This window comes from Ambystoma mexicanum, chromosome 7p (genome assembly GCF_040938575.1).
Source record: "Ambystoma mexicanum isolate Mex_15411 chromosome 7p, UKY_AmexF1_1, whole genome shotgun sequence".
NCBI classification, from domain to species: domain Eukaryota; kingdom Metazoa; phylum Chordata; class Amphibia; order Caudata; family Ambystomatidae; genus Ambystoma; species Ambystoma mexicanum.
In genome coordinates this window covers 170,212,508-170,230,783 of record NC_090939.1, presented here as the reverse complement: position 1 = coordinate 170,230,783, position 18,276 = coordinate 170,212,508, and the positions used below count along the sequence as shown (strand labels likewise).

At 45.6% G+C, this 18,276-nt stretch overlaps 1 protein-coding gene across 4 annotated transcripts in view; it reads left to right on the top strand.

Moving 5' to 3' along the window:
- PDZK1 (PDZ domain containing 1) overlaps positions 1 to 18,276 on the top strand; it is a 201,815-nt gene that overhangs the window by 126,889 nt on the left and 56,650 nt on the right. For all 4 annotated transcript variants that reach the window (XM_069636013.1, XM_069636010.1, XM_069636012.1 and 1 more), the window contains one exon: positions 9,831 to 10,027. In XM_069636013.1, coding sequence (XP_069492114.1) covers positions 9,831 to 10,027 — 197 coding nt within the window. The remainder of the gene's footprint in view (positions 1 to 9,830; positions 10,028 to 18,276) is intronic.

The following is an 18,276-nucleotide window of genomic DNA, read 5'->3' as shown; positions in this document are numbered from 1 at the left end:
AACCACTCCCGAACCTGGGACCTGTGAGGCTTGGCTAAAATGGGAAAGCCAAAGTAAATGAAATGCTCAACCATCTCTAAAGGGTCAGACAAAACATGCCATTTGAATGTTTTGGATTTTTTTTTCATGGTACATTGCAAGACCTTGGACTTATCGCAAGCGAAGACATTTCAGAAAGGCTGTAATAAGACACTACAGACTGATTTCTGTGCAATCAAAAATGAGAAAACCGTCAGCATAGCTCAACCATGTGACAGCGAGACATTCATTTTAGGAGACACAAAAGCTACTGGGTCCAGATATTTGCCCAAATCTGCCATCTACAGGTTGAAAAGGCAGAGGGGCAAGATGCACCCCTGTCGTAACCCTCTGCAGGTCGGAATACTCCTGGAAAAGGCTCCACTCCGATTCAGTCTCACTCGTACCACTCAATGTCTGGGTAGCCCTATGAACAGCCGTAGCAGGCCATAAGGAATTTCCCAGCGCTGAAACTTCTACCACAAAAGCCTCCTATTAACTGCATCAAATGCTGCGCTGAGATCAATGGTAGCGATGAAGACCATTTCATATTTTTTAGAGCAGGCAAAAGGCTGGACGCACTTCAATGTGATGCCATTTAGTGTCATGGCATGTTCTTCCTAAACCCGGACTGCCACTTCATTAGGATTCTGGATTTATTTGCCCAAATGTACAAATGCTGTAGCAGGTTGGATGCAAACACTAATATAGCAATTGGTCTATAATTCTGTGGCTCGGATCTCTCACCTTTTCTATAGATAGATGTAATGTAAACTACTTTCCACGATTCAGAAAAGTGTTAGACCTTATTAACTGACTCAAAAGGATGGTTAGCACAAAGGAACAGGTCTCGGGTCTACTCTTAAAGAGGGCATTAGAAAGCGTATTTGGTCCCGCTGTCCGCGAAGAGCTGAGCCCCTTCACAATAGCCTCTGGCACTACTTGCTCCATACCCAGATTGTAGCCAGAGTCTTCTTTGCTCTCATCGAGCGACCATTCTAGGCCCGCATGTGGTTTTTCGGCTAAAGACTCCTTTATAGTACCTTGCCCATTCTAGCTCCGAGACGGCATTAATCTTCTCTGTGCCAATGGGCCTTCTCTTTTCATTTCTAAGGTACCAAAATTGCTTCGTGTTCTTATTTTTCAGGACACCTACCATCGCCTCTGCATCCCTCTGGTACATGCACACTTTATTCCCCTTACCCAGTTTTTATAATATTGTTTGATCTTCTTGATGTTAACTGCTCGGGCTTCCCAGGACCAATCCTCCCTGGAATTCAGTTCTTTAATCTGGGCTTTCATCATGCATTTTGGTTTCCTCAAGTTTCTGGTCATATGTATGTTTCTTGTGTTTTTTTGGGTGAACAAACCTCTGTCGAGTTAGCGACGACTTTAATAAGTCGTCCACAAATGGTTCCAACTGGTTCAGTGTAAAAGTTTCCAGTTTCCACGTTCAGGTTTTTTTATCCAGGCAACCAAGTAACGCGTCATTTACTGATTTCATGTTAAGAGCATACCAGGAAATTCTATTTCCCGCCTGGTTAACTAGCAGATCCTTTGGTCCCTCTTGGGTTTGGTCACCCAAACCCATTTTCCACCTAAAGGTGGAAATTAACATGCTGTGGTCACTAAATGGTGAATGTTTTATCTCCAATGATTCACGTGAGTTAAAGAGCCATTCTCCCACAAAGATAATGTCCAATGTGGAGGTCAGGTGACTAGGCACATCACCATTGAGCACAGTGGGACCCAGCCCCTGAAGGCTCTGCTACCAGTACCAACACGTCAGAGGTTTGGAATTTTTTAGAATAGCCGGAGGGGAGATGGAGGTTAATACATTCACTTTGATACAGGCCCTTGTTGAAATCCCAAGTGATGATCAGCTTCCCCTCCTCTAACTTTGCTGCACCAAACATCTGTACACAACAAGAGGGAGTCTATAGCCTGCCCCTGTTCACTAATTCCCCGATGCCAGTACACGTTAACGAGGAGAATATCCAATGAACCTCCCTGGACAGCCAATGTTGCGTGTACCGCTAATATCCCCCTGCACACGTTTTGGTTGGAGACCAATTCTCAGCCAACTCCTGATTTAAAGAGGGTTTACCGGCCCACCCAAGGGACGACCTCAAGGACCTTCCCAAGTGGGATGAACCAGAGCTATGTACCCATCTAATGAGCGACCTGTTATGTTGGGTCCCTGGCCATAAATGACTCTGACATTTCTGGTTGAACTGTTAACTCGTTTACTGAGTTCAAAGTACATCAGCTCCAGTTCATCAAGTCAGATAAGTTATGGGGACCGATGCCAGCCACCGGCATCCTCTCTCAGGGCTCACATCTCTCCAACTGACAACCATGGAACACTCTCACAGGATGACATTCTCTGCTCTACATTCTACCACAGCATTCCACCCACTTGCAACAGACGCAGGCAAAGCAAGATACAACACGACCCTCCGCTAACCATGTGATGACCTTTCAAAAATCGTCCTAGCTGCAATCTAGCAAACAAGTTATAATGGCCCCTAGAATTCCATGATATAAGTGAGATAATATTACTCTGTAATGAATGTGCAAGCAAGCTACGTATTCTTAGTTAAGCCTCGATTGTGACGGGCACCTGTGAGCCATGCCCCGTCTTTATATTAGCTTCACACCTAGTAGTTTCCTTAGCGACATGTATCTCTCTTTTTGCCGCTACCCTCTGGTTAATAGATACACATATTTCACTGGGTAGTAGACCTGAAATGTAGTCAATGCTTGGCAAATTCTTGAAGGGATTGGATTCTCATACAATGTCAAGTCGAAACCTTGTAGTCTCAAAATTTGCAATTCCACAAAGAGTTTTCGAATGTATGTACATTTTTGAATGTATGTACATAACAGAACAGTTGGTTCTATGTAGATCATTGAAATCCACTCTTTACAAATCTCTGGAGGAGAAAGCCATTACATTTGATATTTCTCTTAACAGATGGATCTATTTAGTACAAAATCCCTGTTCTCAGTTAATAGGCTCTCAATCAGGACCTTGCTGCGGAGGAGGAAGCATTTCATGTTGCGACAGACATTTAGTTTCTCCTGCTTCCCCCAAACCCCCTCTGAGATCGAGTCTGGTGCTTTTCAGCTCTTTAAGATGCTGTAAACCTCGGGTTGGCTTTTGCTCACTGTGGTCTTTAAGGGGCTGATTTTTTATCCATACAAGGTAATTCTACTTGGGTCACCGGATGTACAAAACCCAGGATGAGATGAGAACCCTGTTGGCACTGATTCAGGGGGTATCGATGGACGTTCCCTCTTCCTGGGCAGATGGTAAATCAAATCTGATGGTTCTAGGCATCATACTCAAACAGCATTCTCTCATATCTGATAAAACACACATACTTGCCTCCTTCTACTCGCCAACACGCAGCACAGAGGACAAGTCCTCCGTTTGAGCCAAATGAGGCACACTTACTTTGTCCATCTATTGTTGTCACGGAGAGCCACGTGGTACCTCTTCCCCGTTCTCCTCATTCTGACACACTGTATCCGACTTCCTTTCAGTACACGCCCTTTTCTGTGGTGCCCTTCTGAGGGCCGTGATCACTGTAGGTTGCCTCAACGAGGTTCTCGAGAACTTATGGGAGGAGTTGAGGGGTTGCTTAGCCCTTGGCTTATTTTTCTCCTCTTTCTCCTCACACCACTTAGTTTTAGCTTTTGTTTTCCCCACATCTTGGTCAAAGGAGGTTGGACAATGGCCTGGTCTTCTTTTTCCATGGAGACATTACCGCCTCTCGCAGAGGCTCCCAAACCCACCTCTTCTGTCAGGTCCCCCAAGATGTATCAGGCTCTCCCCAAAGTCTGGTTCTGCCAACAGGGATTCAGCACACTCGAGGTTCATGCCATCCTTTTTGCGTGAAATTCACCTTAGCTTGTGCTGACAGCTCTTCCCCTTGTAATTTCAGAAATCGATGTTTGAACGACTTTGGTGTGCTGCTTCTTGGAGCCTGTAATCCGGAATAGGCGTCCCCAACAACATGAACCCAGGAGAGAAACAGAGCAAAGCACACCAAAAAAGGAAGGGGGTTCACGTGAATTACACCATAGAACAGATCAATGGAATAAACTGCTCACTGTAAAGGAGCTAAATGTGGGGATAGATCAGGTCAAGGAGCATACAAAGTTATTCAATCAATCTTTAATAAACACATATTCAATTTCCTTACACATAATAAAAACAGCATAAAAACATATAATCAATGCTGAACATATCCGATTAAAGTGCATATTAGTTTAGTGGCCATCCTAAAATGTAAGAATGAATACACTGTGCATAAAGTAGTTCAAAAACACACATAGCACCAGAGGACAAGTTGAATCTCAAATTGGTGCCCAATCTGTATTCAGAAAAGTCTACTTATAACCAAAATAAAGGCAGAAAAAAAGAAGGAAAATTAGAAAGGTATACAAAAGTTTTTTAAAAGAAAAAAAGACAAAGAATTATGGAGGGCAACAACCCACGCAGAACAAAGCAATCAATATTTTCTGCGGGGTAAAAGAGGTTGTCCCCTAGTGAAACCAATCAATAGTTATTGAAAACAGACAAGTAGAATTGCATCAATACATGCTAAAACAGAAGCAATACTTGTCTCCAATCTGACCATAATAGTCTTGGAACCTGAGCATTTTAAATTATTGCTATAGCAATAATTTCTTCCCTCGTAATTAGTCAATGTTCCTCGGTTAACATTGACCCGTTTGACAGTGTTCCAGGCTGCATTGTTATTAAGGAAGGCTTTTAAGTTCTTGTGCACTCCTATGTAATTAAACTGGAACACCAAAGATTCGAGTAGAGGGGTATGGTTCCTTGATCCCCTTTGGATCCCTTCTTAGAGGTTCACAAGGGCACATAAGGCTTGATTGATTTCCTTAAGTGAACGTTTTGAGTCCTGGAGAGGGAGCGCCTCTCCTCGCCAGCAAACAGTGAAGACAGGCCTTCTTCCACCAAAAAGCAAGGGTAACACAGCAGATACACTGTCCTCTGGCCAACTGCCCGATTTACTAAAGCTGTATGTGTTGCTACTGTTATCAGCTCACACCCCTCCTGAAGACATAGCCTGCACTAACAAAATAAGCGAATGGGGTATACCTGCCGGGCTATGCCTGTTTCACCTTTATGACTGGGATCAGTGTTGGTTTAGAGGTTGCGTGGGGATGAGTAGGTGATTTAGCCACTACTCATATCGCTATTCCTGCTGAACAGCAGTAATTTTGGCACTTATATTTATTTATTTTGTCATTTTTAAAGCGCACCAAACCAGAGGGTATCCGGCACTGGTTACAGAAAGCGCAACTTAGTATAACATCAAGGGAATATAAGCACCACGTTCTAGTTACAGAAAGGGCATTGTCGTACAACATCACAAGAATGAAAGCACTAGGTGCTGGTTACAGAAGGCGCGTCTAATGCAGCATGAGGAGGTGGTACATAGATTTTTGCTAAAGATTTAGGAGGTCTGGTGTTATAGGTCAAATGAAACGAGCCAGGTTTTTAGGCCTTTGCAGAAGATCCAGAATGATGGTTCCATTCTTAGGTGAAGTCGTAAGGCGTTCCAGTGTTTTGCAGCTATTACTCAGAAGCTACAACCCCCCACTCTTTGTAATTTAAATCTGGGGATAGTGAGGAGGTGCGATTGTGAGGCCCGCGTAGGGCTGTTGGATTGGGATTTGGTGAATTTCCTGGATAGGTATCTAGGTGCGGTGTTAGAGCGGAATTTGTGCGTTAGTGTGAGAGTTTTGAATAGAATGCGCTCTTTAATGGGTAGCCACTGCACACCTCTTCCGGCTGGAGTGATATGGTCTCTTTTCAGGATGTTCAAGGCTGCTCTTAAAGCATTATTTTGCATCACTTGCAATTATTTGAAATTGCAGGAGGTGGACCCTGCGAAAAGTGTGTTGCAATAGTCTAGTCTGGAGATGATACGGCCCCTTGCAATTGTCACGCAGCTGTCTGTGGAAAGGAAGGGTCTACATGCATTGATAAGTTTGGTTGTGTATGCGGCTGATGATGTAATTGTGTTCACCTGTCTAGATAGTGAGAGAGATGATTCTACGTATACCCCCAGTGTTTTGACTTCTTTGGTAAGTGGTATGTAATGCCGTCAATGTTGAAGGATTTGTATTTATCATCAAGTCTGTTTAAAAGTGTTTGAGATCCATTCAGGAGTTACTCAGTCTTGTTGCCATTTAGGCATAAGGAATGTAAGGCCATCTAGGCTTGAGCGGTTTGAAAGACTTTGGTGAGTGACTTGGAGTCGGTGTCATAGGAACCAGAAATCAGGAGAAGGATTTGGATATCGTCTGCATAGTTAGTGTAACAGATACTCAAGGTGTCAAGGAGGTTGAAGAGAGGCTTCGTAAAGATATTGTAGAGGGTGGGGGAGACACAGGAGCCTTGGGGGCCTCCTCAGGTGATTTGAGCTGGTTGGGCTGATGCAGAGGAGGAGAAGACTTTCATTTTTCTGTTTGATAGAAAAGAAGAGATCCAGGCTGTTGCGTTGGTGGAGAAATAGCCTGCTGAGGATAGGTGCCGGCAAAGGATTTTGTGGTCCACTAAATCAAAGGCTGCTGAGAGGTCTAGCAGGAGCAAGAGGGCAAGTTTACTATTGTCTTTGAACTATCCATTTGAATTTTTAAATCATGGAGTGCTGATTCCGTTCCGTGGCCTGAGTGGAATCTGGTCTGGCGTAGCCCTAGGAGATTGTTGGTTTCAAGATGCTTCTGGATTTGTAGCTATGATGTTCTGTCCAGTATTTTGAGTAAGAAAGGGCTGTTGTTATGGGGCGGTAGTTAGTTGTGATGTTTGGGTCAAGGGTTTGTTTCTTCAGGAGTGGGAGGATCCCGGCGTCTTTTGCTGGCACAATCCCAGTTGAGAAGGAGCTTTTTTTTTAGGGATGTGAAGAATGAAGCAAACTGTACCTTGCAGTCTTTGTTGACTGAGGCTGGGCAAATGTCCCCTTGACATCTGGAGGGTGTCAGACCTTTTATGATTTTAATTACTTCTAGTTTGGAGACAGTGATGAACTCGAACCGTGGGGTATCAAGGAGGGGTGGTGATGGTGAGGGGTCTTGAGGTGACTGGAAGCTAATAAATTGTATTTTTGGCCAAAATGTTGAATTGTAATAGAGTGATTTTGTCCAGTAAGGCGCTTTGAATATTGGAGCACCAATTGGTGTCTTTGAGGCATTTGTCTGAGGGGGAATTGGTGATTCTAGTTCCCGCAATATGACAAGGAGCTCTCGGGTGCCTGAGCTGCTTTTTCCGATTCGGTCATTGTATGTTGTGCTTTTGGCAAGGAGAATAGCCTATTTGTATGCTTTGGAAGGGGGGTGAAAAGCTGTTTGTTGGAGGCTGATGGGTGCTTTTTGCAGGTGGTCTCGGCTGATCTCTTAGATATACAAAGGGCTTAGTGATTCCACTAAGAAGTTTATAATTCAGACAGATGCACCGAGCAGTGGCATAGAGCCTGTACCCTCCTACGTGGCTATACAGGAACTTGGTAGCGCACCATTTTCCTACAGGTCTGCAGCTTATGTCAATGTTACCTTGTTGGGATTTGAAACCCTTTGTGCGATTGTGTTTACTGTTCCATTAGTGTAATTGTTAAATGGCAAGCTAGGAACAATGATATACAGCTAAAATGAACTAACCACACTCTCCATTCAATCTAAGCAGGATTGGGAAGCTGGAGGGTTCAGTTCCAGGTGGTCCGTCCACCATGGATGGTCAGATAGCACAGCGAGTAGAGCACTCGTTTCACATCCGTGCAGAGCCTGCCGACCCAGGTTATGATATGGTATATGATATGATATGGCATTTATAACGCGCCTATACCCAAGTGTTTCAAGGCGCGAATCCTGGCAGGGCCAAATTCACCCTGGGGGTTTGCAGCGTTATATAAATGCAAAATTATTATTATTATTATTATTATTATTATTATTATTATTATTATTATTATCATTGCTGACATCCCTCTAGATATCCATAAGTGTGAGAAGTAAAAAATGAGTTGTGAACTTTGACCCCCTTGGCAGTGTTCTTCTGCACTCTCTTGCCCCTTTTTAGTGCAGAAAGCACTATGTGAGCCCATAGCTGTCATTTCTTCAAATGGGTCTGCGGTGTGACGTCATAGAAAGTGAGAAATACTTTATGAACACGATGGCAAAGTCCCTGCTAGAAAGTCTCTATCCACCTAAACATCCTAAAAACGATGTAAGTGACTATGGGCCTCATCACAAGTCTGGCGGTAACCCTTAAATGGGACGGTAGTGCTATTAGCGCTGCATTTAAGGGTCCGCTAGATCATGGCTTTGGCGGATTTCTCCCCAGCTCTGAACTGGGGCATTCCCGAATGGGCTCAGTGGGGAATAGGGAATTCCATTACCGCCAAACCCGTGATCCGGCGCTAATAGCGCCGGGGGGTTTGGCAGTAGGGCAAATACTTAACGCCCAACTCGTGATGAGGCCCAAAATTGCCGATTTTCAGCGCGATTACCGCCGGCGGGAAGTCCGCCGACGGTAATAGCGCGCATTTTCCCCATTGGGCCCAATGGGGAATGAGGAATTCCCGAATGGGCCCAATGGGGTATGGGCAATAACCCTTCCGCCAAACCCGTGATCCGGCGCTAATAGCGCTGGGGGTTTGACGGTAGGGCTATTAGCGCAGGCATTACCGCCCAACTCGTGCTGAAGCCCTATGTATAGTTTTGGCTATTAGGTGGATCTAAAAGCGCTGTCCGTAACCCAAACCTATTGTCAAGGGAAGTGACGCTAGGAGTGGATGAGATGAGAGCGGGCACACATTCTCTGGGTGTTGCTCCTCCCTCCCCAAGAAACACATCCTCCGTGGGTTGCTTTAACCCAGCCTCATCAAACAGTAACATCAATGTTTCAGTAAGGGTCTGCCAGTGTAATTTCAAAGCCGTCTCCTGAGAGTCACTGCCTTGTTTGGAGCTGCAAATGCACTAGCAGTGTAATAACATGTCTTAATGGGGTATGTCTTTAGCCACTTAGTAAGGGTGTCCCCACAACTGAAGTCCTTTGAAAACAAGCATTGGCAACGTTTTCACGTGCGTATAGGCATTTGCTGAGCATTAGGACATGCCCAGGCACTCACAACATCGTCCAGCTGTTTCCGTCTCATGGCCTGGTAGTGCCATTATGGCAGTTCCTGGGAAATGCCTGACCCATGCCTATCAGAACACCAAAGCTGTTGGCTTTGCCAGTGCTTGATTTTTAAGCATTCGTGGAAAAGCTAGTTTAAAGGTAGGTATTGCAGCCATTCACCACGTCCAATTAAGGTGCAATCTGTCCGCATCCTTCCATGCTCAGGCAAATCCCTAGTTTGAAAACAAAGGTTGGTTGTATGTGATTGTACCGACGGACATTACAGAGTGGTACATTTCATCGCAGCCAAAATACCGAAAAAGACAGATTTTTTAAATTATTTTTTTAAATTGGGAGAGTCCCCCCATAACCCTGATTATCTACCCTTATAATACCACTGCAACCCCATCCTGACTCATTTTAACCCCTTACCCCACTACCCTTTATATATTTATTTAATGTTTTGGGTGTTTTTCGTTAGTATGGTCCACTCTGAAATGTACCACTTTGTAATGTTTTCGATAAATTGACCTTGTACCCAAAGGTTTAGGTGAATGGCTATGCTGCTCGGACCACATTCCTACTTATCCGCCCGCTTGGCATATTGTTCAATCAAACTAGGCCTGTCTGTTTGATTTCCTTTGCTCTTTTTTGTTTGCAGGTAATTTCATCAGAGATATTGACCCTGGCAGCCCGGCAGACAAGTCCAGCCTGAAGGACAGGGACCGGCTGGTGGCAGTAAATGGAGAGTCCGTGGAGGCCCTCCAGCACGAGGAGGTGGTGGAGAAGATCAGGCAGAGTGGAGACAAGGCCTCCCTGCTGGTGGTGGACATTGAGACCGAAAAACTATATGACATGGTAAGCAATCCAGGACAGAAATGGATGGCACAGAAGCCAGACCAGGCCAGGGTACAAAGTCACGCTGCTGGGTTCTGGAGACATGAAGCTAGACCGGCATGTGGTCAGCGTAAGGGCGGGAGCACTGATCGTGGACCTTGAACAGGTCTATCAGTGGCTTCTTAACGACTCTGGTCATCCTCGAAGACTGAGGTACCACTGAGTTGCACTGCAAGTGACTGCTCTAGTGGAGGGAGGTGCGAGACACTCGGTCTCCCACTCTTACGCTCTCTTCCCTCTCTCGGACAGAAATGAGAAGGAGCGCTTGGTCTGGCAGCCCTGCCGCTGACTCTAGTAAAATGTAGAAGGATGCTTTGGGACAAATGTTGAATACAACTGAAATAACTTGTAGGATTACCACAGTCATGTTCCCCTTGTCTACAATCCCTGACAAGTGAAGCCATCTCGAGCATTCAGTGCCAAGAGGCAGGTTGTGTCCTGCACTGACATTGGTCCCGCATGGTTCTTATTTTTATGTGCTTTTGCAGCTGTGAGAGGTTTCTTCAGTCCTCCAGATTTTCCGTTGCAAACCCATAACGGGGTAATACCTCCAGCATGCCCCTGGAACTATCTCACCCAAATACATGGAGAAATCACTGGAAAGCTAATTCCTGCATTCCCTAATGAAGTCCAATGGGACTTCAGAATGTGGACTAGCCACCACTCATAATCAGGTGGAAATTCCACAGTTACCACCAGTGGTAACTGTAATTTGGTTTGGGGGAATGAGCACTTCTACTACCTCCAAACTTGTAAAAAGGCCCCTTGGAATTTTTAGACAAGCAATTAGTTCAGTAGTTTAGAAAATCCATCCATTCACAGGGAAATGTTGAAGAATGGAGTCAATGGACAGGAGATGACATCGGCAGGGTAAAGGTCACCTGCATCTTTTGCTGATCCGGACGTCTGTGGTGGTGATATGGTTCTTGCTTCATCCACCAATAAGAAGTTATATTGTGCCAGTGTGGGACACTGCATTCTCTCTGTGGGGCAGGGGAGCGGGGGTTAGATCTGGATTGAGCTTTTGTGGCTCTGCGCAACACCCTCTTATTTTCTCCACCTTCTCATTGAAGAAGGTTGAGAGGCTGCTGTGTCATTCCTGCATTTGAGAAGTGCTGATTGATGTGCACTCAGGGACATGATTGACACTGCAGTTCTGAAGAGTGCCCCTGCCTGCTTATGGCCTCCATGACTTTGGTGGTGTAGTGCTGTTGTTGGACGTAGAGGGTTGCATTGTGGAAGGTGTTCCAGGCTAGCTTTAGATCAACTTTGAGGATGGGGCCACTGGTTTTGTGCAACAACACTTCTAGTCTGTGGTGTGTCTTTTCCATGGAATCATTTGAACTAGCACTTGCTTGGGGGGGCCCGATTTGCATTTTTGCATTGGGGAGCAGGAGTGCACTGTGGCGATTAGCAACATGATGATATGGTCAGTGATACAGTGTTCTGGCAAATGATGCTGGGAGCCCTTTATGAGCTATTACCTGTATCTGTCAATGAGCATTTGTTGATGTATAGGCACAAGGTGATGTTTGTAGGTGGGGTTGTTTAAGATAAGTCTTAATATGTAACTTTGGAATGAGGGTGTTGCGAGTCTGTATTGGCCCTGGCCATTTACTTGATATCTCCCTTAATGAGTCCAGATCTGTGGCCTCCTCAAGTACACCAAAAACATTGATGTGCCTCAAGGAGCCTCAGTGTCCCTATGTCTACATACTGCCCTATGTCTACATACTGAATCTGTTGGTTGCCTCCATGACCACCAGTCTGGCTTCAGAGCTGACAGAAGCACAGAAACCTTTCTCCTGAACACCTGTGATGACTAGCTCTCCAATCTTGACTCTAATCTCCCTTCTGTCCTTATTCTCCTCGATCAATTCTCTGATTTTGACACAGTCAACCATGCCATCCTGCTCAGTCGCCTCCGTGACAACCTTGGTATTATTGATCAGGCCCTGGACTGGTTGACCTCCTTTCTCACTGACAACCCTCTCAGGTCCAACTGGGGTCTTTCCCCTCTTCTATCTTTCCCTCTACTTGTGTTATTCCCCAGGGGTCTAACCACTCTCCCTGGCTCTTCAACCACTACCTGGCACCTCTTGCCCAGTGTATCACTACTTTCTGCTCCAATTTTCAATGTTATGCGGATGACACTGTCAGGTGTATTGACCCACGTTTGAATTATTATGCTACAACATTTGATGCTGTGGGCTTAAAAAATCCAAGATGGCCGAAAAGCCCACAATTGAGCCAGAATCCAGGAAAACCGCACAGTTTTTGCGCACACCAAAATGGTCACCTGACCCGCCACCCACCAGTGCGAGCGTGATGGGCCAGAAGCGCCATGAGTGAAACGTGGTGCCAAAGGAAAAACAGCACTGCCTGTTAGCTCAAAAAGCGCTTTGAAATCACCTTTGTTTCTCTGAAATGCAAGCTCAAAATGCCTATTTCAAACATTGCAAGATATTCAAAAATCTTACTGAACACCCGCAGACATCTGGTAGAATGAAGTCTTGTGTGCATACCAAATCTGGAAAGATGAAGAGCCTAAAATACTGCTCATAACAAAACTGGCTGAGCTGTGGATGTCAGCAGCTTAAGTGAAATGGGATTTAAAGCCACTAAAATTGAAACGTTTAAAATAAATGAGTGACCTACTTTCGAGTGTCACATAGGTTGCAACTGTTTAAATGTCATAGTTTTGAACTTAGAATCAGCGTTCTAGCTGCATGTGTCAAAATTGTAGGTTTGATTTGAATGAAGAAAAATGGGAACAAAAGTGACATTTGGCTGAAGCTTGCCTTAAAGGGATTGAATTCTGCCCGGCAACTACCCCCGACAGGAGTTGAAACTTGCCCAGCAACTGTGTTCACAGGCCTGGCCTCCCTTCTGCTGCCCCACCAAAAGGAGATCACACCTCTCTGATTGAATCAGGGGAGGGGTGCCTTGGACTGCAGGAAAACAGAACAACAAACTTCCCTTTGCTCCAAGCAATTTCTAAATCAGGGGTCGTAAATGGCTTCCTCTTGGAAGGAAATGGGAGGGGCACTGCCTCTGTGAGCTTGGAGGAAGTGGACAAACCAGAAATTCCCCCATGTGCTTTGGGAAACCACACCCCTCAGGGCCAGAGCATCATTTTAGAAAGATGGATAATTCATAGTACATAATTGTCACAATTATATCAATAATATCATGATTCCTGTGATTTTTCTGTGCACATTTTAAGAGGTGTTAGGACTCTGTGGTATGTTCTGGGGGGGTACTAGCGGAAAATAGGGTATTACTCCAAATGTATGTATGTTAAAAATCTGACACTTCATCATATGATGCCCATATTCGTTGCGCACATTTGTGTAAATTCTGGAAAGGTTTACAGGTTGTGTTCTGGAAGAAAAGGGCAGAATTCTGTCAGAAGTGGACACAACATCTTACAAAGACAGGGATCGGATGGTTTGGTGCTACAGAAAATATGTTAACTGGACATTTAATATTAGAAAAATTGTACATAGATAAATATGCATTTAAGTCAAAAATAGATTTGTGTGCAAAGTGACAAAGGGAGTGTTCTTTCTGTATGCCATAAAAAGGACACTGGATGACTCACAACTCTGTTCCCCAGTCAGGCGACAGAGAATCCTATAGCCAATCAGGATCCTCAGAGGGTTGGGCATAGAAAGTCAGCCTTCCCACCCACTTTCAAAAGACATAAAAAGAGCCACTGAGACCCAGGTAGAGACTGCTCTTTCCACTTTCTTGCGAAGCACTTTGCCGGACGACTTCAAATCCAGACAATATTCAGAGACCAGAACTTTGAAGCAGAAAGGCCTAGTCCACAAGCTGAATCCTTTCCAGAGGCCTCAGAATCCAGCAACATAACCAAACTATTCAACAGCCAGGCTGTGCTGTTTGCTTCTGGCTAGAACCTTTGCCGATAGTAGACCAGACCCAGACCAGACCGCTGTGCAGTGCCAGACCTTTTGCCAAAACCAGAGACCAGACCAGACCGCTGTTCAGTGCCAAGAACTTTTGCCAAAACCAGAGACCAGACCAGACAGCTGTGCAGTGCCAGAACTTTTGCCAGAACCAGAGATCTAGACCAGCAGAGCAGAGAAAACCGCAGCTAAACCTGTTGACCAGATCTGTGTTACGCTCACCTGGCTCCCACAGAGGCGTCGATCTGAACTGGACAGCTGCGGTCTCCACCAATGTGACGCGTACGGCCAAGATGACGGACTGGACTGGCCCACCTAGCTTCGTTTGCTTGGCCCATAGGAATATTCTTCTGTAAATGGAGAAAAGGAATTAACCACCCGTGGGGTTGAGCGTAAATCCCCCCACCCCCGCTGTTCTCCCCACAGATCTCTTTTGATGTCCCCTCTTATAGTCTCACCTGATGGTTTGAAAAGATGAGCTCTCCATCCTGCATTGAGCGCAGGGGCGCGTTGGTAACCAGTTGCTTCACTGGCTCGAAGGAATTGGTGAGTTCCAGAACAATATTGACTCCGAAAAGTATGTAGTTCGTAAGAGTTCACATGTCTGACTTTCACTCTTGTCCGATTCCTTGCAGTTTGTTGACGAAGTTCAGGTAAGGATTTGGCTTATCCTACACAGTTCAATAAAATAAGGCCAGAATGTAACCTGTGGCTTGTTCCCTTATTCAGGTGTGGAGAGAAAATATGAAGTTCGCGGAATAATGCCTCCGGCGGTAAAATTAGGTAAGTCTATTGTGGTGAGAAGAGTTCCCCTTGTTTGTCCCTTCGTCTCACCTTGTTGTCCTTTTGTTCCCCTTAGGGGCCGGGGTATGGCGAGGATGCAATGGAGAGTGCGCCGATCAGTGAAGAGGAATAGTACCCCCGGCGGTAATCAGGTAAGTCTATGGGGGTAGTTACTATTGACTCTGTTTATTCCCTTGGCTCACCTTCGCTGTTCTTGTGTTCCCCTTAGGTGCCAGAGTGCGGTGGGAACGTGCAGAAGGATGCGGTGGATCGTGCGGATGCTTCGAAGGCCGGTGAGTTCAGCGCGGCGCTGCAGCAGGTGAGGCGGCGCACGTAAAATGCTTCTGTCTTCCAGCTCGAAGGCGCGGTGGATCTGGAATTCAGGTAAGGATCGAAGGTTTTGCTCTATTTCTAACATCTTCTCCTTCTGTTCCTCCCTTTTTCTAGGAGCTGCAGACTCGAGGCGGGCGTGGCAGAAGACTGGATGCAGGCTTGCAGACACAGTCAGTGTTACGCTGCTGGATGCAGAATAACGCGAAGCGTGTGCTGCTCTTCGGGCGTGGTTTAAATAGCCTCCAAAGTAGTCCCAGGTAAGTATTCCTCCCCAGCCCCACCCGAGTAAAAAATAGTCCCTAAGTAAAATAGTCCCTTCCAAGCCTCATTTGGCTTGGAGCTCTGCAGCATGGTCTGCATCAGGTAAGCTTGCAGCATGGTCTGCATCAGGTAAGTTCTACTCTATTAGCCTGGTGCCTATGGCGCCAGGACTGACTCACCATATGAGCCTGGTACCATAGGCACCAGGACCGCACCCAAACAGCCCCTAGCAGGGGTTTTTGGGCTTGCTCAAAATAACTTGATGCCTGCTTCCGGGGTTGCTGGACCTGGTCTGGTTACCCGGGGGTAGGCATCATGACAGCACTCCCACCCAAGGCCCCTCCTAAAGTCGTTCTTCCCCGTGGTTTTGGTTTTCTGGGAAATTTCGGTGGAATCATTTCACCAATCGAGGTGCATGCATGTGGTCACTAGGTTCCCAAGACCTTTCCTGTGGTCCGTAACCCTTCCAGTCGATTAAATAAAAACGTTTTGACTTCACCATCTTGGAGTCCAGGATGTCCTTAACTTCAAATTCGGGTTCCCCGTCTATAAGGATGGGGTCTGGTGGCTTGGTTAGTCTTGTCCCTGGTTGCACTGGCTTCAAAAGTGACACATGAAAGACGGGGTGAATTCGCATATTAGCACGTAAGTCCAACTTGACGGTCACCGGGTTGATAATGGCCTTAATAGTGTAAGGTCCCAAATATCTAGGGTTAAAGGTCCGCGTTCCCTTGAGAGGTATGTGTTTTGTGGCCAACCATACTTGGTCCCCTATCTGTTACTGTGGAGTATCACTTCTATGCCGATCAGCATCTTTCTTATATTTCTCCTTCACCTGTTTTAAATGTGCAGTTGCCTCCTTAAAGGCTTGTGTAATCGTAGCGTGTAGATGGTCCACTGCGGGCATTTCTAAGTGTTGGGCTGAGTCAAGGTCTGAGGTTCGAGGGTGGTGCCCATATAGGGTATAAAACGGGCTTTTTCCAGTTCCAGAATGTACTGAATTAGTGTATGTATATTCGGCGATCCAAAGAATGTCCTTCCAATTACTCTCAGTCTGATGTAACATACAATGCAGGTATTGTTCAAGAGTCTGGTTGGTCCTCTCCGTTTGACCATCAGTCTGGGGGTGGTGACTGGTCGATAATCTCACGTCGATTTGCGCCAATTGACAACATTTCTTCCAGAAATGTGAAATGAATTGACTGCCCCGGTCAGAGACCAACACGGACGGAAATCCATGTATGCGAACAATGTTTTTGAGGAATTGTTTGGCCAGGATTGAAGCTGAAGGTAGTCCTTTTAAAGGAATAAAGTGGCCCATTTTGGAAAAAGAATCCACAATAACTAGAATGGTGTTAAATCCATTAGAAGGAGGTAGATAGGTAATAAAGACTAACTATAAGGTGTGCCATGGTGTAGGCGGAATGTCGAAAGGTTGTAAGAGTCCAGCTGGTTTTTTCTTTTGACTTTTGTTTTGGGCGCAAATGCCACAAGACATCAGAAATGATTTAATATCCTTTTGCCAGGTGGGCCACCAGAATTGTCTTTTAATTTTAGCTTCAGTTTTTGCAATACCTGGGTGCCCCTCCATTTGGGTATCATGATAACGGGAAATGACTAGCTCTTGTAGTTCCTTGTGTGGCAGAAATAGCCGCCCTTGGTAATAAGGCAGAGTAGTCCGGGCCTTTCTTTACCCAGTCCTGCAGGGCTGTAGGATCAAAGGGTTGCTGGATCTTTACCTGAATTTCCTCTAGTGTCTGAAGAGTGGTCATGCCAAGAATCCTTTGTTCGGAAATTATAGGTACTGATTCTGGGTTCACTTCTGCCTCTCCCATCCCTCTCCCATCCCTATTCGGGATAAGGCGTCTGCTTTACCATTCTTACAACCTGGTCGATAGGTTATCACGAAATAGAACTTGGCAAAGAGCAATGCCCATCGGAGTTGACGTGACGATTGGGCCTTGGCTGTTTTTAAATACTGTAAGTTCCGGTGATCGGTGATCACAGTAATGGTATGCCTTGCACCGAGAAGATAGTGCCGCTAAGCCTTGAAGGCGGATTTAATGGCTAATAACTCCTTGTCGGTAACTGCATACTTTAACTCGGGTGCCGAGAACTTTCTGGACCAAAATGCTACTGGGTGAAGCTGGCCAGTTTCAGGGTCCTTTTGAGACAGGACAGCTCCCATGGCTAGACTGGATGCATCAGTTTCCACTATGTATGGAAGTTCAGAGCGCGGGTGCTTTAACACAGGTGCAGACGTGAATTTCGCTTTCAGCTCTTGGAAGGCATTTTCAGCTTCTTCAGTCCACATAAAGCGTTTATTTTTTCGCAAGAGTGCTGTGATGTGATGTACGACATGTGAAAAATCTGGGATGAATCTGCGGTAGAAATTGGCAAAGCCGAGCATGCTTTGTACTCCTTTAACTGAACTTGGTGATGGCCACTTAAGGATTGCGTCCACCTTTCGTGAGTCCATTCGGACTCCCTTTGGGGTCAGGATAAAACCAAGGAATTCAACTTCTGTGGCATGAAAAATGCATTTTTCTAGTTTTGCATATAGTTTGTGCTGGCGCAATTTGTCTAGGACTGCTCGGACGTGCTTCACATGGTCAGATTCTGAAGAGGAGTATACTAGAATATCAACGATATACACGACAACACAAACGTCAATGAGTTCACAAAGGACATCGTTCATGAAGTATTGGAAGGCTACTGGTGCATTGCACAACCAGAAAGGCATCACCTGGTATTCGAATAACCCATACTTAGTGCCAAAAGCAGTCTTCCATTTGTCGCCCTCTTTTACACGTACCAGATGGTATGCCCCCCGGAGATCTAATTTAGTGTATATACAAGCGTCCTTCACTTGGTCTAGTAGTTCAGGGATCAGAGGCAACG